The sequence below is a fragment of the Lithobates pipiens genome, unplaced genomic scaffold (assembly GCF_037356315.1).
Source record: "Lithobates pipiens isolate NorthernLeopardFrog02 unplaced genomic scaffold, aLitPip1_a1.2 Scaffold_23, whole genome shotgun sequence".
Taxonomy (NCBI): domain Eukaryota; kingdom Metazoa; phylum Chordata; class Amphibia; order Anura; family Ranidae; genus Lithobates; species Lithobates pipiens.
Window position 1 is genome coordinate 85,113,044 of NW_027507785.1, and position 23,721 is coordinate 85,136,764.

General features: G+C 46.7%; 1 protein-coding gene across 1 annotated transcript in view; it reads left to right on the top strand.

Annotated features, from left to right (window-relative positions):
* Positions 1-7,881: 7,881 nt before the first annotated feature.
* The window catches only part of KBTBD8 (kelch repeat and BTB domain containing 8), a 44,272-nt gene continuing 28,432 nt past the window's right edge, over positions 7,882-23,721 (top strand). The window contains exons 1-2 of the mRNA XM_077451971.1: positions 7,882-7,914; positions 21,865-22,075. Of these exons, the coding sequence (XP_077308097.1) occupies positions 7,899-7,914; positions 21,865-22,075 (227 nt within the window). The 5' untranslated portion in view covers positions 7,882-7,898. The remainder of the gene's footprint in view (positions 7,915-21,864; positions 22,076-23,721) is intronic.

Sequence of the window (23,721 nt, forward strand, 5' to 3'; positions counted from 1 at the left end):
GGCGAAGGCGACTTGGTAGCCACATCAGGGAGCCAATAGCAAGAGGATGGCACGAAAGGGCTTCAATAGATACCTAAAGGGGCTGAGGCCCCCTGGTCGTGGTATATGAAAGCTGTGTTATCTGAGCCGCCTGATAATAAGCTTGCAAATTAGGGAGGCCAAGCCCACCGCGCAATTTTGAGGTATATAACGTTGATTTATTCATGCAGGGTTTCCCATTACCCCAAACAAAACGGAGAACATCTCCTTGTAACTGTTGTAATTCTCTCCTCGGGACTGCAATGGGTAGGGTCCTAAAATAATAAAGTAGTCTGGGGAGAAACGTCATTTTGATGGAATTAATCCTACCAAACCAAGATAAAGAACAATCCACCCAACATCGAAGATCCTCACGTAAACGGCGAAAAAGTGGGGGATAATTGGCTTTGTATAAAGTGCCAATCGAGGATGTCAATTGAATACCTAAATAGGGAATAGAGGTTGAGGTCCATTGGAAATGAAAATCGCGTCGCAACTGTTGTTCTATTAAGGGGGGCAGAGAAACATTAAGGGCCATCGTTTTTTGAGTGTTTAAAGTAAGACCTGAAAGTTGGGAAAATTGACGAAATAGGGATAACAAGTTAGGTAGGGTAATTGTAGGGTTGGTAATATACATAAGAACATCGTCGGCAAACAAAGAACATTTATGTTCCTGCTGTCCACAACATATTCCATAAATTCGGGGATGAGAACGAATCGCTACCGCTAAAGGCTCTATTGCCAACGCAAAAAGTAATGGGGAAAGCGGACAGCCCTGCCTCGTGCCACGGCCAATGAGAAAAGAGGATGATCTATAACCCCGGATAGCAACCTAGGCCGACGGTTTGCTATAAAGTTTTTGTAATAAGGAAATAAAAACAGGACCAAAACCAAATGCCCCAAGAGTAGTAAATAAATAGTCCCAATTAAGGCTATCAAAGGCCTTATGAAGGTCCAATGAGAGCAATAGCAATTCCCGAGATCCAGGAGCGTCCCATTGGGAGCGAACCGCAGAAATCAGAGCTATGGATCGGCGAATTTGGTCTAAAGTTTGGCGTTGATGTATAAAACCTGATTGGTCTTTATGTACATATTGTGGTAAAAAGGCACCCAATCGTAATGCTAATAATTTCGTAAGGATTTTGAGATCACAATTAATCAATGATATAGGGCGATAATTAAGAATATCAGTAGTATCTTTGTTTGGTTTAGGTATAACACTAATGTGAGCCCTATTTTCATCTAAAGGTACTTCGCCACCGTCTCGCAAGGAATTAAAATAGAGAGCCATATGAGGGACCAGGTATTCAGAAAAATTTTTATAATAGCTATTAGGGAGTCCATCAGGACCAGGCGATTTATGTAGAGATAATAATTTAATGGTATGGTGTAACTCTTCACAAGTGATAGGTTGGTCCATAATTTCTCTATGAGGTTCCGTAAGAGACGGTAGCGATAAGGTGCTTAAGAAATTGTTGATAGAAACAGACGCATTGTCGTGGGTTGGGGCATAAAGTGTAGTATAAAAATTCTGAAATTCGTTAAGGACACTCTGAGGATTTTGAGAAAGATCACCACCTGAAAGTCTAATTTTAGGGAGAGCCGTAAGCGTGTGTTTAGGGGTAAGTTTGTGCGCCAGCAATGAACCTGGACGATCACGCCATGTAAAGAACCTATGGTTGGTCCAGCGAAGACATTTTTCGGCCCTCGTAGTAAGGCATATATTAAGTTCAGTACGGGCCTGTTCAAGTTTAATCAATAAGTCTGGATGAGGGAGTCGTTTATGTTGGGCAGCTAGGGTTTCATATTCCTTAGTTTTGGTCAGGATCAAGGTATTATTAGCCTTATTAAGTCTGGACGTCAACTGAATTAGAGAGCCCCGAATGGAGGCTTTATGAGCCGCCCAATTAATAGCAGGGTTGGTATCCTCTGCTTTGTTAACCGCAAAATATGCCTTTAGGTGGGTTATAATCTCCGTACAGTGAGACTCATTACCAAGGATAGACTCATTCAGCCTCCAGTGGGACTTCGCCAATTTATAGACAGGGGATCTAAGTGTGTAGTTAGAGGTCAAGCTGACCAGGATTTATTTTCATGTTTTATTTTTGTTTGGCTGTTATATGTATCACTGCATGTAGCATAAATAAACCGCATCTTTTGTTTTTTGCACCTACAACGCTGTCTGCTGTGCCTGATTTTGTGTTGTGAACCCATCCAGGGGGTCACACACACCCGCTGCCGAGCTAACCCCTCACAGTACATTTTTCTTTTGAGCTATGTGCTTGGATTAACTTTGTCTCACTAAGTTAATGTTAAAGCTAGGTTTTAAAAATGCAAAATAATTTACAGTATATTCTAGTTTAATATACTTATCATGTGGGTATATATATATATATATATATATATATATATATATATATATGGCATCATAGACAATCTTGCATCACCGCTGGATCTAGCGGGACCTCAGGTAAGTATTTGGGGGGGGGGGCTGAGGGGAGATGCTGCACACATAAGGCTTTTTATTTTAATGCAGAGAATGGGAGGAACAACATCCATCCCTCTCATTGTGTCCCAGGAACTGGATGCTACTGTTGGTTACATCTTAAAAGCAGTAAAGGTGGTGGTGGGACCCCCTTCCACTGCCTGCTTCTTAGCCACTAGGATTACTTTTACTTTGCGCAGAATTGCTGGGGCCAAAAAGTGATATCTTGATAATTGCTGTAGTGATGACAAAGTTATCATCCTTCCAATCCAGGGATGTACTAGTATGTCGCTGGACAGGAAGCAGTTAAAGGGAATTGGTTTGGGGGCATTGACAATGCAGCTCCACTGCAAATTTACTGCTCCCCAAAATGAAGTGTAAAGTAGCATCTCACCATTTCTTATGATCATCAGGATTATGATAATCACACAGACAGCTCAGTAAGTAGGTGCTCTATCATGGCTCTGTCTCTATCATGGCCAGTGGCGGTCGGTGTTAATTTTTTTTAAGGGGACGGCAAACGGTATGTCACCTCCCCAGTCGGTGGCCCCCCATAACCGGCAGCTTCCCCTGCTCGGCGGCGGCCTCCCATTCTCCTGCTCTCCATGGGTCAACACGGCCATGGCGGCTTCCATTTCCTACTTCTTCCTTGGCGGCCAATCGGGAATCTTCTCTTTTCAGCCAATCAAAAAACGTATCTCACACCCGCTTCTGATTAGCCGGATTGAGGATCAGTGTTACAACAGCAAATATTCATTCGCTGTTGTAACACACCTGGGTGCACTCAGGTCGCATTCTCTGCAACCTGAGCCCACCGTATTTTGAAGCCTATTAGAGCCTCTGGCTATAATCAGGTGCTTCAAAATAAAAACCCAGCTGCTGTAATTCATGCACTCGATGCCCTGAAAGGGGCCGGACGCATGAATAAGGGGTGGCCGCGGCGGCTGTAGATAGATTCATGCTATGCATAAATCTATTCATTGCATATAGGGTAGGGTGACCAGACATCCCTGGTTTCCGGGGACAGTCCCCGGATTGAGGGCACTGTCCCTGGACCAAGTCTGTCCCCAGTTTTGTCCCCGGATTGTATTTGAACAGGGGCTGGGGCAATTTCAAAGACAGTCAGTGCTGAAGACAGTCTGAATTACACACCCCCGCTCTGTCTCTCCTACTAGCTTAGGGGGGTGTATTTTTTTCCATTATCCGTGCCCCTTTCTGATGATCATGTGCTGGTCGGAACGGAGGGAATATTTCTTCAGTTTCAGGTGTATGCCCATCCAGCTCCGCTCACATGTTCTTCTCCCTTGGCTCAAGTCCCAACCAGCCGCCTGCCTGCTTATCTCCTTGCCTTCCCTGGTGGAGTGATCTTCCTCCGCTCCACACCCTAGAGTACCCGGGGCCCGAAGAGCAAGCCCTTGTACACACGGTCAGACATTCCGACAACAAAATCCGTCAGATTCGACAGATTTTGTCCGAAACTTGTGTTGCATACACACGGTCGGACAAAGTTGTCGGAAAATCCAATCGTACGTAACGTGATGACGTTATTTCGTTACGACGGGACTACGTTGCGGCTATTAGCCAATAGCTTTGGTCTAGGAATTTGATCTGAGCATGCGTGGCACTTTGTCCAATCGGAATGCTCTACACTCAATCGGACAAAGTCCGATCGGATCATGTTGTCGGAAAGTTTTATAGCCCAGCTCTAAAACTTTGTCCGTCGGATATTCCGACGGAAACAGTCCGATGGAGCCCACACACAGTCGTATTATCCGACAACACGGTCCAATCAGACATTTTCCGTCGGAATGTCCGACCGTGTGTACAAGGGCTAAGACTTGACAGGCTGTGAGGCGGGCGGCGATGGGCAGAAAGTCACTGATTGCCGCCATTGCTAGTAAAAAAAAAATATGTCCCCGGATTTCACTGAAAAAATTTGGTCACCTTAATATAGAGGGTGGCCTGGAGAGAGGCTGCGGCCGCTGCTGATCATGGCTCTGTGTCACATTGTTTTTGGGTGCTGACTTTGTTAACCTTTGGCTGTGCTGTATATAACAGACAATAATACAGCACAGCCATAACAATGTCAGCACCCAAAAGCAATGTGACCTAGAGGCATGATAGAACCATGATAGAGCGCCTGCTTATTGTGCTGCCTGTGTGATAACTGTAAGGCCGCGTACACACGGGCGGACTGTTCGCCCAACTTTGTCCGCTGAACAGTGTTTGGGCGGACAGTCCGCTCGTGTGTGGGCTTTCAGCGGACAGTTTCAGCGGACAGTTTGACGGACAAGGTTTTTCGGAATTTCCGAAAAACTGTCCGCTGAAACCTTGTTTCAGCGAACAGTCCGCTCGTGTGTAGGCTTGTTCGTCAAACAAAGTTGCGCGCATGCTCAGAAAGGATTTTCACGCCGAAAGTTATAATGCAGTGTATAGGACGTCGTATTTTTCGTCCCGTCGTACGTGCCGTTCACGTCATCGCGCACGGTTTCAGCAAACTGTTCGTCCGTCGTGTGTGGCCATGTCCGTCCATGCTAAGTTTGAGCGGACTGTTTGCCGAAACTGTTTGGCCGCGTACACACGCGGGGACTGTTCACCCAACTTTGTCCGTCAAACAGTTTCGGCAAACAGTCCGCTCAAAATTAGCATGGACGGACATGGCCACACACGACGAACGAACAGTTTGCTGAAACCGTGCGCGATGACGTGAACGGCACGTACGACGGGACGAAAAATACGACGTCCTATACACTGCATTATAACTTTCGGCGTGTAAATCCTTTCTGAGCATGCGCGGAACTTAGTTTGACGAACAAGCCTACACACGGGCGGACTGTTCGCTCAAACAAGGTTTCAGCGGACAGTTTTATGGAATTTCCGAAAAACCTTGTTCGTCAAACTGTCCGCTGAAACTGTCCGCTGAAAGCCCACACACGAGCGGACTGTCCGCACAAACACTGTTCAGTGGACAAAGTTGGGCGAACAGTCCGCGCGTGTGTACGCGGCCTTAGACGGACAAAGTTGGGCGAACAGTCCCCGCGTGTGTACGCGGCCTTATGGTGATAACCGGCTGTGCTGTGAGATACACTGTGAGAGGCACTGTGAGAGGCACTCCTTTCTTCCTGCTAACAGCGTGAGGAGAAGAGAAGAGAGCTGATAACTGACTTCTCTAAAAAGGACATGTACACTGATAATCAGGGCACTGATTATCAGTGCAGTCCCAACAGTGTTCACCAGTGCTGCCTATCAGTTCCCATCAGTGCTGCCTATCAGTGCTGCCTATCAGTTCCCATCAGTGTAGCCTATCAGTGCTCATCGGTACAGCTGTCACGTCACATTCGGCTACCCATCACATTTTTCTGGAGTGCGCATGCCTGACAACGCCATATGCGTTCCGACACAGGGCTCCCCGTGGGCTCGCCGCGCTTCGGGGACGGCCTCGCTTCGCTCGGCATAATTATAATCTAACTCTATATGCACTTGGATGGTGGGGCTTGAACCTGGACTGGAAAGCATATGGCCGTGTCACGCATGCGCAGTCCAGCGGGTAGCCAAATGTGATGGGTCGCGATATGTGAGGAAACGCCTCCTCATCAGCACACATCATTGAAGGAAAAAATTACCTGTTTGCAAAATTTTATAACGAACTATGAACAAGTTTTTTTTTTTTTCAACATTTTTGGTCTTTATTTGTTTATTTAGCAAACAATAAAAAACCCAGTGGTGATTAAATACCACCAAAAGAAAGCTCTATTTGTGTGAAAAAAAATATGAAAATGTGATCTATATATAGCTGCAAAGGGTGGGCCAACTCAATATTGAACCCTATGGACTAAGACTGGGATGCCATTAAAGGGGTGTTCTAGCAGAATGCTAGAGGAATACAGGTACGTCTCCTTTAAGAATCGGCATTGTGGGCGCGCATGCGCCACGTGACCATGCCCGCGGGACCTGCGCACTCGATGTCCGCCGGTGTCCCACGATCATGTCACGGATCGGCAGAACGGGAGATGCCTATGTAAACAAGGCATTTCCCGGCTCTGCATAGTGTCATGACAGAGATCGCTACTCCCACATCGACATCGGGAGCAGTGATCGCTGTCATGTCCTAGGTAGCCCCCCCCCCATGGTTAGAATCACTCCCTAGGACACACTTAACCCCTTCATTGCCCCCTAGTGTTTAACCCCTTCCCTGCCTGTGTCATTTACACAGTGATCAATGCATTTTTACAGCACTGATTGCTGTATAAATGACAATGGTCCCAAAATAGTGTCAAAATTGTCCAATGTGTCCGCGATAATCTTGCAGTCACAATAAGAATCGCAGATCACCACCATTACTAATAATAAAAAATAATGAATAATAAAAATGCTATAAATCTATCTCCAAATTTTGTAGACGCTATAACTTTTGCGCAAACCAATCAATATACGCTTATTGAGATTTTTTTTTAACCAAAAATATGTAGAATACGTATCGGCCTAAACTGAGGAAAAAATGTGTTTTTTGTATATTTTTTGGGGATATTTGTTATAGCAAAAAGTAAAAAATATGGCTTTTTTTCTAAATTGTTGCTCTTTTTTTGTTTATAGTGTAAAAAATAAAAACCGCAGAGGTGATCAAATACCACCAAAAGAAAGCTCCATTTGTGGGGAAATAAAGACGTTAATTTTGTTTGGGAGCCACGTCGCACGACCGCGCAATTGTCAGTTAAAGCGACGCAGTGCCGAATCGCAAAAAGTGCTCTGGTCACGAAGGGGGTAAAATCTTCCGGGGCTGAAGCGGTTACGTTGCGCTTTTGTGCCACTTTTCAGGCGCATCTAACCCCAAAGCAGGGCATTTTGTTGGCGGTGTATACATCGTTCCAAAACAAAATTCCTAAATTCCCGCAAGCGCACCGCCCCAGTGCGATAAGAAGCTATTACAAGTGCTAAAACACCTGAAAACCCCCTCGGTGTGAGAGGTCTTAAAGTTTATGTGGGTGTAAAGTAAAGGCAGGCGTCCCAATACTTTTGGCAATAGGGTGTATGTGTGACCAGCATTGGGTGACAAGCTTTTACAAGTCGTGTTGCTAATAAGAAGACCCCCTCCCCCTCCATATAGCCGACCATCCTGCTTGTGTCAGCTCCCCTCACAGCTGATTCCCCTGCCCCTGAACTACACTTCCCAGCATCCCCCTTCCAGCAGAAGACACGTCACGCCAAACAAGCCGGACGCAGCCCCGCCCCTCTAGCCACGCCGAACTACAACTCCCAGCATCCTCATCGGCGGCCTGACCAATGAGAGGCCGGCAGTAGACAGCTGAGAGGGCGGTGATTGGCCGGCGAGGGATATCCGGGCTGTGTAAAGGAAGTAAGTGACGTTTTGTGCTCAGGCTGGAGCCGGAGGAGGAGAATGGCTGCGCAGGGAGGTGGGTAGAGTGTTGGGGGTTCGGAGGGGACCGGTGTAAGGGAATGGCAGCTCCCTGTGTGCAGTACACTGTACCAGACAGGAGCCTAGAGGGCTCTCCAGCTGCTGAGGAGGAATACAAGTCCCAGCATGCCCTGCCTGCTCCTGTACCCTGTGGGTATTTGTGTGTACTGCTCTGGTGTGGGGGTAGGGTTGCCACCTCATCCCTTTAAACCCGAACACATATGAATTGCACAGGTTCTGGGGCTGATTTCATGCAGATAAAGCAACAAGTGAGTTTAATCACCACCTCAATCAGCCACAGAACCTGTGTAATTTAATATGTGTTCAGGTTTTAAAGGGATGAGGTGGCAACCCTAGTGTGGGGGGTGATGGGCACTGATCTAGTCGGTGTGATCCCTGTGTCTGTCTGTCTGATCTCCACAGCTAAGTGATCTCTGGAAACAGTGGTGTGTGTGTTGTGTTGTGACGTCTCCTTGTCCTCCATAGACATAAACATGCCTGCCCTGGGGAGCCCAGCATGCACATGTCTGGGTTGTCCCCTCCCAGCAGTGTGTGCTGGTGGTAGATAAGGGCTTGTAGGCGTGACGTTGTCTCTACATGTCTGAGATGAATGCTCGTGACCCCGTATCTCTAAGAAGCGTGTAGCTTCCTTCTTTATCAGGCTGAGGCAGTGTTTCTCAATTTCAGTCCTCCAGGTGCCCCCAACAGGTCATGTTTTCAGGATTTCCCTCAGATGAAACAGCTGTGGTAATTACTAAGGCAGTGCAACTGATCAATTCCCCTATGCAAAGTAATGGAAATCCTGAAAACATGACCTGTTGGGGCGCCTTGAGGACTGGAGTTGAGAAAAACTGGGCTGAAAGTACATACACATAGATGTCTGCAGGCCAAATCTTCTCTAAAACTCCACTGCCAGCGGAGCCCCAGGTGGCGTGTACAGCCAGCCATAGCAGGGAACGACTCCACACTCAGGTAAATGCCAATGCGCTTTCATATTGGCATTGACCCACGTATGAAGTATTTCACCCCCCCCCCCCCCCCCCGACTCCAACACAAACATCTATATTAAAGAAATGCATCACATGTGAATGTAAGGGTAAGCACTAATGCCAAAGAGCATCAATCTTTACATGAGTATGATTGTGGACAAAAACCGCTGTGACTTTTGCACTAGAGGAAATGTTGCTTCCTGCAAGTGTTTTGTGTGTGTGTGTGTGTGTGTGTGTGTCCCAGTTAGAGATGAACTCCAAACATCCACATTGCGGAGTGCAGACACCGCTGTAGCTGAAGCCTTGCCAGGAATGCCGATCTAAGGGTAAAGTGCCAACTCAGCTCGCCGCCAAAGATGTGGACAGCTGTACATCCTGCGAATCGCCTAGGGAGTGATTCTAACTGTAGGGGGAGGAGACCTATCGGTGTTCCTATATACTAGGAACACACGATCTGTCTCCTCTCCCAGGATGTGGATCTGTGTGTTTATACACACACACACACACACACACACGCACACGCACACGCACACACACACAGTCCTGCTCTATAATGAGCGATCATGAGTGCCGAAGGACATTGCGACTACCAGGCATGCACATTGGCTCTTCAGTGAAGCTCGTTCACCCCCTATACCGCTGAGAAGCCGAGGACATCATATAACACCCGCCCAGGATGGGCGATCCCATCTGCGGATGTTGTATGACAATGTACAGGTAGGGAAGTGGTTAAATTACAGGTTGGAATTGAACAGCGTCAGCGGGGCGTATGGATATTTTTTTTTAAAAGACTCTTGGAGGTGCATCTTAAAGAACACAACATACAAGGATATGGAAAATGATTACTGACACACTTGCACAGGCTGAACTGGATGGACTGTTGTCTTCATTCACCCTGCTGGCGCTCTTGGCTACTCTATGGGGGCACATGTGTGGGCTCCTTCCCAAGCCCTGCTGTCTGTTGGACTTGGCCCTGCCCCCCACTCCTTCGTCACTGGCTTTGATTGACAGGAGCCAAAGGCTGAGAGACCAGGCAGTGAGGGGAGAGAAGAGCTGCAGATGTGCACAGTGCTGGATCCAATGAGGGCTCGGGGTAATTAAATGTGGAGGAAGGGAGGAGGCAATACTGATACCTAAACCTTTCTCAGAATGCTATAAGATGATACATATTTAGGCTTTAGAACAACTTTTAAATATCCAGACAGCAAAACGTTGCTGTTTTACTATCTTTTTGTAATCCACATTATGGAATTGCATCATACACATGTAAGGGTAAGTTCAGATGCAAAAGATCATATATACATGACTACAACTGCATACAGCCATTCACTTCTATGGCCAGTTGTTTGCGGCTCCTTGGGGGGGGGGGGGGGGGGGGGGAAACGCTGTGAATTTTGCTTTAGAGGAGGTTTTCTCCTGCAATTACAGCCGTGGTCAAATATTTTGAGACTGACACAACTATTCATTTTCACAAAGTTTGCTTCATCAGTTTTTATGATGGCAATTTGCATATACTCCAGAATGTTATGATGATCAGATGAATTGCAATTACTTGCAAAGTCCCCCTTTGCCATAAAAATTAACTTCATCCCATAGAAAACATTCCCACTGAATTTGTGAAGAAGGCTTCAGGGTGCTCAAGAATGTCCAGCAAGAGACAGGACCGTCTCCTACAGTTGATTCAGCTGCAGGTTTGGGGCACCACCAGTGCAGAGCTTGCTCAGGAATGGCAACAGGAAGGTGTGAGTTGCATTTTGGGGGATGGCCTGGTGTCAAGGGCAGCAAAGAGGCCACTTCTCTCCAGGAAAAACATCAGGGACCGACTGATATTCTGCAAAAGGTACAGGAATTGGACTGCTCAGGACTGGGGTAAAGTCATATTCTCTGATTAATCCCCTTTCCAATTGTTTGGGGCATCAGAAGAAAAGTTGAGTGCTACCATCAGTCCTGTGTCATGCCAACAGTAAAGCATCCTGAGACCATTCATGTGTGGGGTTGCTTCTTAGCCAAGGCAGTGAGCTCCCTCCCAATTTAGAACTTAAGAACACAGCCATGAATAAAGAATTGTACAAAAACATCCTCCCAAGAGTAATTTCTCCCAACCATCCAAGAACAGTTTGGTGATGAACAATGCCTTCTCCAGCATGATGGAGCACCTTGCCATAAGGCAAAAGTGACAACCAAGTGGCTTGGGGAACAAAACATCGAACTTTTGGGTCCATGGCCAGGAAACTCTCCAGACCTTAATCCCATTGAGAACTTGTGGTCAATCCTCAAGAGGCGGGTGAACACAAAAAACCCACAAATTCTGGCAAACTCCAAGCTTTGATTATGTAAGAACAGACTGCCATCAGTCAGGATGTAGCCCAGAAATTGATTGATAGCATGCCAGGGTGAACTGCAGAGGTCTTTAATAAGACGCATCAACCCTACAGATGTTGACTGTTTGTATAAACTTAATGTAATTGTCAATGAAAGCCTTTGACACTTATGACAAGCTTGTAATTATACTTCAGTATACCATAGTAACATCTGACAAAAAGATCTTCACACTGAGGCGGCAAACCTTTGTGAACGCTTTTTATATTTTTGTGTCATTCTCAAAACTTCTGGTCACGGCTGTATTTGTGTGTTTATGTACCCTGGGTGGACATGGTTTTTCTTCCAACTCATTTCTGTCTGAACCTCTTCCCACCAGTGCCCCCCCCCCCCCCAAAAAAAAGGGGGTGAAAACTGGGTCATTCCCTGCCAATAAAGCTACATTCACACTTGTGAACATGCCCAAAGCCATTTATAGGCAAGGACCCCAGCAAGGGATTCCTGGCCATTAGCTGGCAGTCCTGTTGAAAGCAATGGGAGGCTGCTGGCTACCATGGCTAACTGGGGCTGCTTTTATGTAATCATTAAAACCTTCATCACCTGCAAGTGATTGGCCCTGGATACTGGTAGTCTGGGTTGATTTACTAAAACTAGAGTGCAAAATCTGGTGCAGCTCTGCATAGAAACCAATTGGCGTGTGTGTGTGTGTGTGTGTGTGTGTTTTTTTTTTTTTATTTTTTTATTCCCCCTCTAGCTGAATGTGGAAAACATGCTCCCCCCCCCCTTTAGTGGGGTAATTTTTTGCCATACAGCCAGCCCTCAGCTCATTGGAGTAAAAAATGCATGAGTTAGAAGTTTCCAGTCAGCACATGAAGTGATTACCTACTGTTGGAGACAGATGTGCGCTCTTGAATGCAGACAGTTTGAGTACAGGGGCGCACATCTCTGGCTGTTCCCACCACAGAAATATACTAATGTGATGTATGACTCTAATCATCTGTATGCATGAACCCCACACAAGTTGTTGGCTTTCCCTGGTTTTGGCTGTTCCCCTTGAGATGTTGCTGAAATATCTTGACTAATTAACCACTTAAGCCCTGGACCATTTTGCAGCTAAAGGACCAAGCCCCTTTTTGCGATTCGGCACTGCGTCGCTTTAACTGACAATTACGTGGTCATGCGACGTGGCTCCCAAACAAAATTGGCATCCCCCTCCCCCCCCCCCACAGATGGCTTTCTTTTCGTGGTATTTGATCACCTCTGCGGTTTTTATTTTTTGCACTATACACAAAAATAAAGCAACAATTTTGAAAAAAATGCAATTTTTACTTTTTGCTATATCCCCCAAAAATATATACTTTTTTTATTTTTTCCCCTCAGTTTAGGGCTATATGTATCCTTTATATTTTTGGTTAAAAAAAATTGCAATAAGCATTTGATTGGTTTGCGCAAATGTTATAGCGTCTACAAAATAGGGTATAATGTTATGGCATTTCTATAAAAAAAAAAATTTCTAGTAATGGCGATCAGGGATTATTTTTACAATTATTTTTTTTGTTGTTGTCAACCACTAGGGGGCTGTGTGTGTGTGTTTGTGTTTCTGTAGGGGGCGTGGCTTGGCATGTGACGTCACTGATCGTCTTTCCCTATAACGGGGAACAGACGATCAGTGACGGCCTCATGAGGAAAGGTTTGTTTACACTTACCTCTCCTTGTTCTTCAGCTCTGTGACCAGATTGCGGGACACCAGCAGCGATCAGGTGCCGCGATCACAGAGCTCAGGACCAGGTCACGAGTGTGCTGCGCGCGACCCATGGCTGGGCACTTAAAGGACATACCTTTACATGCTTGTACCCAGCCATGTCATTCTGCCAACGTACAGTTAAAGTGTATATATGAGTAAAACCTCTTATTTTTATTTTCTCTTCTAGTTTTGGATAGAGTAGGGGAGGGTTAAAGCTCCTATCAGGTTATTTGTTGCTGTCTACCATTGGGGATATTTCCCTTAATTTGCTTTCCAAGGGACACGAGAGGAAATATTCCAAAGGGAGAGTTATAAAGAACTGTGGACATTATCCCAGTGCTGTCACATGCTTCTGTATACCCGTTAAGCTCTTGATATGTACAGTGTGGTGGGGAAGCGAATGAAGGGTAAATATTTGCTGTTGAGGATGGAGCATTAAAGCAACCTTGTTTTAACACAGCTAAAGTCTGCAATACTTATCTCTTCTACTACATGTAGAACCCAGTATTACAGGTAGGACCCATGAAGTCCCTCGCTGGTATCTTCTTCCGGGTTATGGTCTTCAGCTGCCTTTTTTTTTTTTGTTTTCCAGTGTGGGATGACCTCCCGCACATGCACAGGAGTTCAGTTATCCTGGCTCAGATGCTGTACCGGATTGTAATCTGAGCTGTGTAAAGTGATGTAAATAATTTGATCCCCTGCAGATTTTGTAAGTTTGCCCACTTACAAAGAAATGAAGTGTGTTTTTTTTTTTTTTTTTTTTTTTATCATAGGCGTATTTTATAGAAGCAAAATATCAACCAAAAATGCATACTAATGTTATAAATTGCAGTTCAGGGAATAAAATAAGTATTTGCGCTGGCGAGCTGGGTCCTGTGTCCTGTTCTTCATGCCCCTGGAAGGTGTCTATGAGGCCATGCTGATGTCCTGCGCAGCGCTGTGCTCACCACCATTGATTTCTCCCTGTATCTCATGGAGCTGCTTTCGGTGGCCATTTTAGGTGTGGGCAAAGGCAGCATGCTCTCCTGGGCTTCAGTGGCCATTTTCCTGGTGATTTCCTATTCAGAACACCGGCGGCCATCTTCTTGTAGCCTGAACCCTTTTTTTTTTTTTTTTTTTTTTTTTTTTAGTGTTCTCTAGCGGCAGCATGTGCTCCTGTGCCTTCACAGCCTTTTTCCCTGTGTTTTATGTCCTTGTGCTGGACGCTGGGTGGCCATTTTCTTGAAGCCTGAGCACACTTCAGAGCGGTTTTAGCGGCATCTGTAGCTGCTTCCACTGACACAGCACTGTTTCCTCTGCACCTGGGAGCCAACAGGGACTACAGGCACTACCTGCTGAATAGCGCAGAACTCCTCAGGGTGGTGAGTCCAGCGGGAAAGAGCCCCTCAGCCAGCGGCAGTAAGGAGGGTGGGACTGTCACTGTCCTAAGTCCCCTTCGGGTGGCAGACGGGGTAGGGTCAGCATGGCTTCAGAAACTGGTGTTTCTTCCCCCCCAAAATCCAGGCAATTGCAACTGGGTTGACTGTGCAGAGCCTATGGGCACTGACAGCGGTCCTCAATTCGTTCATTGCCAAGATGGAGGCGGCGCGTGGGGAAAGGGTGCAAAAAAGGGGCCCCTGCCCCCCCCCTCCTTCTTCTTCTGTCCTCTGATGAGAGCTCTGACGCAGACTCGGGTCCTGCTGAGGCTGGTGACCCCTGCCCTGTCTTGTCGGATGACGCTGCTGACCAGGACAGTGAGGATGAGTCCCAGTCCGGGTCTGTGCACGACAAAGCGCTTGTTGGAGCACTTATCACAGCTGTGCGTGATACCGTGAAGATTCAGGAGCCAGCAGGTCCCTCTGCTGATGTAGCAATCCCCTTTTGGGTCCAGCACATTCACCTAAGGTGTTCCCATATCTGACTTATTTTGACAAGTTAATTTACAAGGAATGGGGTTGCCCGCAACGGACCTTTTCAGTCCCCAAATCCATGGCGGTGCGTTACCCTCTTGAGGAAAGCCTTCTCAACAAATGTTCGGCTCCTCCGGTCGTGGACCCCCCAGTATCCAGGTTAAATAAAGTAACCACGATCCTGGTAGAGGGGACTCCTGCATTCAAGGATCCCACGGGCAAGAAGGCAGAGGCAGTGGCTCGTTCCTTATTTACGGTTGTGGGGTCCGCCGTGCGACCAGTACTGGCATCCGCACTTCTGTTGCAGACACTGAGTGGGCAAAACTGTTGCACCGCAAATTGGGAGAGCAACAGGCTTCTCCTGTCTGCGTGAAACTAGCAGACCAACTAGTGCAAGGCCTTAAGTACACTTGTGATGCGTCCCTGGATACTATTCCTCTGTCATCCAGGGCTTCAGCAGTGGCCCTGAGGCGCTTGATTTGGTTAAAATGCTGGTCTGCTGACCAGGCATCCAAAAAAGTCCTGACGGATCTTCCCTTCCTTGGCGACAGGCTCTTTGGCGCCTCTTTGGATGACTTTATTAAAAATGCCACTGGTGATAAGAGTACCCTACTCCCACAGGCCAGGAAGGCTAAGGAGCCATGCCGTAGGCAAGGGCCCTCTTTTTCCGTTCACAAACGGCTGTTTCGTCCTCCCGTAGCTTCAGCTAAACGTCCCCAGCCCGACAGGACGACCACGGAAGGACAAAAACGTCCCTGGAACCGCAAGCCTGCGAACAAAAGTGCTACCACCATGAAGGTTTGCCCCCACCCATGTCTCGGGTGGGGAGTCTCCTCCAGAAGTTTGCAGCCCGGTGGTCCTCTCGACTATCCGACCAATGGGTCTGCGATCTGATTTCCTCTGGCTACAAGATTCTTCCCCCTCCAGCATACCCGTATCCCCTGCTCACCGTGAGGCCCCCTTGGGGCAGTAAGGGACCTGCTGAGTCGCGGGGTGGTTGTACGGGTTCCGGAATCGGAACGTTTCCAGGGATTCTACTCAAATCTGTTTGTAGTTCCCAAGAAGGAAGGTGTACGTCCAATCTTGGACCTAAAAGCCCTCAATCACTTTGTGAATGTGCAGAGGTTCCGAATGGAATCAGTTCGCTCCGTAGTCTCTGCACTCCATCAAGGGGACTCCCTGGTGTCCTCAGACATCCAGGATGTGTACCTGCACATACCCATATGCCTTCGGCATCAAAAGTTTCTGCAATTTGCAGTCAAGGAAGCCCACTACCAGTTTGTGGCTCTCCCTCTTGGTCTGGCATCAGCCCCCCAGTCTTTACCAAGGTATTGGCTCCAGTTTTGTTGTTGCTGCGACAATGTGGGATCACGATCGTGGAATACCTAGACGATCTCCTGAGGGCATCTTCTGCCTCAGAATTAGAGGAGGATGTGGCGATCACCTAGCAGACCCTGCAAGAATTTGGGTGGCTGTTGAACCTAAAGAAGTCGGTGTTTGTACCGACCCAGCGTCTGGAGTACTTGGGCTTGCTGCTGGACTCCAGAGAAGCGAGAGTGTTTCTCCCTTCAGACAAACTGAAGACTCTCAGATCCGCGGTAAAACTGTTGATGAACTGCAAGTGGTTGTCGCTCCGCTTCTGCATGCGAGTCCTGGGGCTCATGGTGGCCTCCTTCAAGGCAATACCATATGCCCAGTTCCACACCAGAGTCCCGCAGAAGGAGATTTTGACAATGGGATAAATCTCAGTTGTCCCTGGATCGACAGATCGAGGTGAGCCCCTCAGTCAGACACGCTGATCTGGTGGCTGAGGTCCCCGGTGATTTAATCCAGGAAGTCGTTCCTACCTCTGAAGTGGACAGTGATCACAATGGATGCCAGCCTATCCGGCTGGGGTGGAGTGATGGGGGTTCAGTCGGCAACTTGGATTCTTCCGCCAACCAATCTGCTCAAGCTAAGAGTGATCAGGCTGTGCCTCTCCACATGGTCGATCAGACTTCAGGGGTGTCCAATCAGGATCCAGTCAGACAACCTCACGGCTGTGGCATACGTCAATCGCCAAGGGAGAACAAAAAGCTCAGCTGCCGCACGGGGGGTCGCTCACATACTTCGGTGGGCAGAGTGGCACGTACCGGCCCTGTCGGCCATTTACATCCCGGGAGTGGAAAACTGGCAGGTGGAATGAGTCACCAGATGCTGGACCCAGGAGAATAGGCGTTGCATCCGGAGGTATTCAGGCTACTGTGCCTGAGTTGGGGCACACCAGATGTGATATCTTCTGGCCTCCTGTCTCAGTCGGAAGGTGCCGAGATTTGTGTCCAGGACAAGAGATCCGTGGGCAGACACGCTGGTGGCTCTGTGGGATCAGTACCGGCTGATTATTATTTTTTTTAATTTTTTTTGCCTTTTCTCCACTAAAACTGTTACCACGTCTGCTTCGCAGAGTGGAAGTGAAGGGGATCTCAGTAATGCCGATTGCCCCAGATTGGCCTCAGAGTGCTTGGTATGCAGACCTGGTGGTGGACGCCCCATGGAGACTGCTGTTACGAGAGGACCTTCTGTCTCAAGGTCCGATTCTCCATCCTGCTTTACCATCGCTGGCTTTAACGGCATGGTTATTGAAAGCCAGGTGTTGAGGAACCGGGGTCTGTTGGACTCGGTGATCCCAACTATGTTGAGGATGCGGAAATCTTCTCGAAGATATATCATCGTACCTGGAAGGCCTACATCTCCATGTGTGAGGAGAAAGGATGGCACCCTCACTCCTTTTCCATATCCAGGATCCTGCTGTTTCTTCAGCAGGGAGTAGACCAGAAATTGGCGTTAAGCACCATTTAAGGGGCAAATTTTCAGTCTTGGCTGTCTTTTTTTTTTTTTTTTTTTTTTTTCCAAGCAACCCCTTAGTTGCTTAGTGAGTACCTTTTTTTTTTTTTTATTTTTTGTTCAGGGGGTGTGACATGTAGTCCCTCTGGTGCGTCCACTGTTAACCCCCCCCCCCCCCAGTGGGATTTGAACCTGTTGTTTGAAAATATCAGGGAGATTCCCCTGTTGACTCTTTCCCAGGAAGTGGTCTTTCTAGTGGCCATCACATCGGCCAGGAGGGTTTCGGAACTGGCGGCTTTGTCCTGCAAGTCGCCTTATCTGGTTATCCACAAAGATAAGGTGGTGTTGCGTCCGCAACCGTCTTTTTTTTCTGCCGAAAGTGGTCTCGACTTTTCATATCAATGAGGACATTGTTACCATCTCTGTGGCCTAAGCCGAAAGAAGGGCATGGCTGTCTCGTTGGCCACCATTTCCGGGTGGATCAGACCGATTGTAGTGCAAGCCTACACCTTGAAGGGGCTGGTGCCCCCCTTTCTGGTTATGGCCCACTCCACAAGGTCAATCTGTGCGTGTTATTTGCTATTTTTGCGGTTTTCTTTGTTTTTAGATGTGCAGATTTGATGCAATTGTCTATTTTGTATTAAATAATTGTGATCAGGTGTAACGCAACTGACCAGTGCAAACAAAGGATATGTGAGCCACTCAGGCTGTCTGAAAATGAAGTACTGTGCCCACTGCTGTGAGTGCTGGCCGTAAAGGGAGCTTGTCTATGCACCAGGCAATGGTAGAGAGTGACTAGGTGGCTCGGGAGCCTCCCATAAACGCAAGACTTGCTGGATAATAGTGAATGGGGTCCAGGCTGAGACGGCTATTCACTGGTACAGCAGGTCTTGACTTAATGTGTGGCTCCTGGGACACCTAGTCACTCTACCACAGACCAGTCTAATGCTTATTGTCTGCCATGGGGTCTTAAGTTAAAAATAAACCCCTGACGATACATATGCATTCATTTTAATGCAAGACCATATGTTTCTACTTCTCAAGTTTGCAAAATTGGGTATTGATCTACCACAGGGGTCTCAAACTGGCGTCCCTCCAGCTGTTGCGAAACAAGTCCCATGAGGCATTGCCAGGCTGAGAGTTAACAAGCATGTTTCCCTTATGGCATGATGGGACTTGTCGTTTCTAAACAGCTGGAGGGCCACCAGTTTGTTTGAGATCCCGATCTACCATCAGTGGAAATTTTGTGTGTATACAGGTCCTTCTCAAAAAATTAGCATATTGTGATAAAGTTCATTATTTTCTGTAATGTACTGATAAACATTAGACTTTCATATATTTTAGATTCATTACACACAACTGAAGTAGTTCAAGCCTTTTCTTGTTTTAATATTGATGATTTTGGCATACAGCTCATGAAAACCCAAAATTCCTATCTCAAAAAATTAGCATATCATGAAAAGGTTCTCTAAACAAGCTATTAACCTAATCATCTGAATCAACTAATTAACTCTAAACACCTGCAAAAGATTCCTGAGGCTTTTAAAAACTCCCAGCCTGGTTCATTACTCAAAACCGCAATCATGGGTAAGACTGCTGTCCAGAAGGCCATCATTGACACCCTCAAGCAAGAGGGTAAGACACAGAAAGAAATTTCTGAAGGAATAGGCTGTTCCCAGAGTGCTGTATCAAGGCACCTCAGTGGGAAGTCTGTGGGAAGGAAAAAGTATGGCAGAAAACGCTGCACAACGAGAAGAGGTGACCGGACCCTGAAGAAGATTGTGGAGAAGGACCGATTCCAGACCTTGGAGGACCTGCGGAAGCAGTGGACTGAGTCTGGAGTAGAAACATCCAGAGCCACCGTGAACAGGCGTGTGCAGGAAATGGGCTACAGGTGCCGCATTCCCCAGGTCAAGCCACTTTTGAACCAGAAACAGCGGCAGAAGCGCCTGACCTGGGCTACAGAGAAGCAGCACTGGACTGTTGCTCAGTGGTCCAAAGTACTTTTTTAAATTTTGCATGTCATTCGGAAATCAAGGTGCCAGAGTCTGGAGGAAGACTGGGGAGAGGAAAATGCCTGAGGTCCAGTGTCAAGTATCCACAGTCAGTGATGGTCTGGGGTGCCATGTCAGCTGCTGGTGTTGGTCCTCCTGTGTTTTATCAAGGGCAGGGTCAATGCAGCTAGCTATCAGGAGATTTTGGAGCACTTCATGCTTCCATCTGCTGAAAATCTTTATGAAGATTTCATTTTTCAGCATGACCTGGCACCTGCTCACAGTGCCAAAACCACTGGTAAATGGTTTACTGACCATGGTATTACTGTGCTCAATTGGCCTGCCAACTCTCCTGACCTGAACCCCATAGAGAATCTGTGGGATATTGGGAAGAGAAAGTTGAGAGACGCAAGACCCAACACTCTGGATGAGCTTAAGGCCGCTATCGCAGCATCCTGGGCCTCCATAACACCTCAGCAGTGCCACAGGCTGGTTGCCTCCATGCCACGCCGCATTGAAGCAGTCATTTCTGCAAAAGGATTCCCGACCAAGTATTGAGTGCATAACTGAACATAATTATTTGAAGGTTGACTTTTTTTGTATTAAAAACACTTTTATTTTATTGGTCGGATGAAATATGCTAATTTTTTGAGATAGGATTTTTGGGTTTTCAGGAGCTGTATGCCAAAATCATCAATATTAAAACAAGAAAAGGCTTGAACTACTTCAGTTGTGTGTAATGAATCTAAAATATATGAAAGTCTAATGTTTATCAGTACATTACAGAAAATAATGAACTTTATCACAATATGCTAATTTTTTGAGAAGGACCTGTGTATAATATATACATTTCTGCACTGTCATTTGCTATACATCAACCATTGTCCTGTCTCATTCTATTTGCTGCATCCAAGTGCCCCATTCCTGGGATCAAGCCAGTGTGTTGCATCAGCAGATTCATGAGTCTGGTAGCGATGGTGTGTACTGATAGGGGACCCTGTTGTGTATGGTAGAGGCAGCTGGAGAGCACACTAACTTGTCAGTGCAGGTTGTATGCAGTGCAGCCTATAGTGGCCTGAGGACAAAAGCGGGGATGTCAGCTGTCCATGCTTTAAGCTGGGTATACACTAGTGGACTTTCCTGCAACACTTCTCATTGTTAAGAATGTTAATTTTTCTAAACATTAGTGTCAACATTTTGTTTTCGACCATAGTTACAAGAATTGTAAGCAGCAGGATAGAACTTTTTTAATTTTTTTTTTTTTTTTTCCCCGTGTTTTCATTTTGGTAAAATCCCATTCTTTCCAAAATTAAATGGTTTTTAAAGTGAAAAAAAATGTTGAACTACTTTTTTATTTTATTTTATTTTATACATGTTCTCGAAGTGTGTGGTGGGGACAGTGGCCCATAGTTGGGGCATCTGTGGGAGAAATAGTGGCAGGAACAATTCCCTACTGTTGCTGATGGTGGGGGGGAAATGATGCATCGGGGCCAGCTAAAAGCAAGCAAAAGGGCCACAGTTTGGACACCACTGCTCTGTATTCCTTTCCTCCAGCCTGTCTAGTACATGAGGGGTTATATAGTAAGGCAAGGGCCAGGGAGCTGAACCAGCACAGACAGTAATTGGACGCTCCCAGAAGAGCACTACAACATATGCTGGCAAGTAAGCATCTAAAATACTTTGTATGTGCTTTTACCTGCGATCTTTGGTGATCTGGTCCCTCAAAGTTTCCAAAAGTAGTACAGGAACTACTTTTGGGAATCTGCAGTGCCGCACCGATTCGGACGGTGCCATTGCCAGCAATAGCCACTGATTTTCACATAAAACACATTCAGCAAGTTCCAAAAAAGCCTCTCTAGCCTTCTGTCTATCAAAAACAGTTCTGTGGTGAAAGAGCAGGAGATCAGATTACACACACAGCTTTCAGACATGACCCGTCTCCCTTCTAGCAGAGATCGGACTACCTTGGGTGCCAACAAGCAAGCAGGTGGTGCAGAGTTGAATCTTGGAATGCTTTGCATGAGGTATATGGATGTACCCTGTGTTTAGACTATACTTGGAAAATGTAATGTAATCCATGTTTGACCTGTAAGAGCACAACTTTTATGGCGTTTGTATTCATCTCTCCTGATGAGGGGTTTATGCAAATATTGCTTCTTTTAACATATTGAAATTCTTTAATTTTTTTAGAAGTAGCCAAATTTTTACAAACACAGAATGGAATTCCTTCACCCAGTCCAGTCAACAGTGCTGTGGACCCTTACCATGCCTGCAGCATCCTCCAGCAGCTTAAAGCAATGTATGATGAAGGCAAGCTGACGGATATCGTTGTGGAGGTGGAGAGCGGCCAACTTTTTTCTTGTCACAGAAACGTTCTCGCAGCAATCAGTCCATACTTCAGGTATGTTGAATGAAGATGTCGTCTCGTTTTGGTTATGAGGTCTGTTTTTAAAGTATTATTTTTTTTTTTTTTTTTTCCCCCTCGCCATCTGTGTCTCATTGGGAGAGTTCCCTTTACTTCATGTCAACAGAAAAGCAAGAGGATACTAGGGGTGCACCGAATGGGGTTTTTTTTTTTTTTTTTTTTTTTTTTTGTGCCGATACTGAAAATAAATACACTAGGCCGAAAACCGAAACATTTTTTTTATATGGGAGATGGTCAGAGACTAGGGACATGGTACAGGAGATCAATTCAGCCTCACCAGTGCCCGTGAGATGTAGCCAGCCTGTGAAGGGAAGAGAGGAGAGCTGCCTGTTTGATCACAGCGCTGGGAACATCACAGCTTTCATTTCAATAGCTGCGTGTTCCTGGCTGCGCGCCATCACATACAGCTCCTCCCCCCCCCCCCCCCCCCCCCCTTGTCCAGGCACTTTGATAGACAGATCACCCGTCCAATCCTGCAGAGCCGGTAATGGCGCGCAGCCGGGAACACACAGCTATTGAAATGAAAACTGTGATGTTCCCGGCGCTGTGATCAAACAGGTGGTTGAGGCGGCTCTCCTGCACTATAGGACACCCCCACGATGGGCGGCGGCAGGGGGCGGAGCCCTGCCCTTCACCCAGGCCACGCTCCATTATTGTCCATTTTTTTTCTCTTTTGGCAAATTGCCGAAAGTGCATTTTCGGCCAATATTTCGGTGCATCCCTAGAGGATATGTATCCTATCTGGGGGATATAACTTCTTAGACAGTTGTTGTCACAGGAATAAGTGTGCTCATAGGAAAATGTCTCCTCCTCTGTTTCTATTCTGGTGACAACTGAGAATTTTGGATTTCCCCCTCACTTTCATTCCAAGTGACATTGGTGATCCGAACAGTTGAGAAGAGTGAATCTCCCTAACAGGGACACAGAAGACAAAAAGTGGCAGTCGTAATAACCCCTTAGTGCCGGTTCATACTAGTGCGATTGCCAGACATGGCATGTAATTCGCAGCGCCACTGCTGTTCACATTACATGCAATGTCAGCCATACAGATAGTATGGCTGATATCACACCGCATTCGATCCAAACTCGCACAGGACCTTCTTTTTTTTTTTTTTTTTTTTCTTCCTGTTTGGACCAGAATCGGATCACCTGTGTGTTCACGCATATGTGATCCGATTCATGTCCGAACTGTGAGTTTGCAGTGCGAAATGCGAGCTGAAATGGGGGTGTCGTTAACATATATGACACTCCCCAGCAGTTCGCATATGGCAGTGTGAACTGCCGTGTGTCAGGTGCGATGCGGGAACCCGCAGTTCTCGCATCGCACTAGTGTGAACCGGCACTCACCACTATATCCAAATCTAAAAAAGCCTTGCTTTCAGTTAGACTGAATCTGTGTGTGTGTGTGTGTGTGTGTGTGTGTGCTTCACCTTTTTGGTCTGTTAAATATATAATTGAAAACCTTTTGTTTATATCCAAGTGGCAAAAAAAATCTGATCTTTCCAGAAATTTTAAAGCTGTGTGTGTGTGACGTCAGACTCCGCCCACCCTTGCTAACTTGTGACAAATGGCTGGTCAAGTTTGCGCTGGCACTGATGCACGACAGTGACACTCTCAGCCTC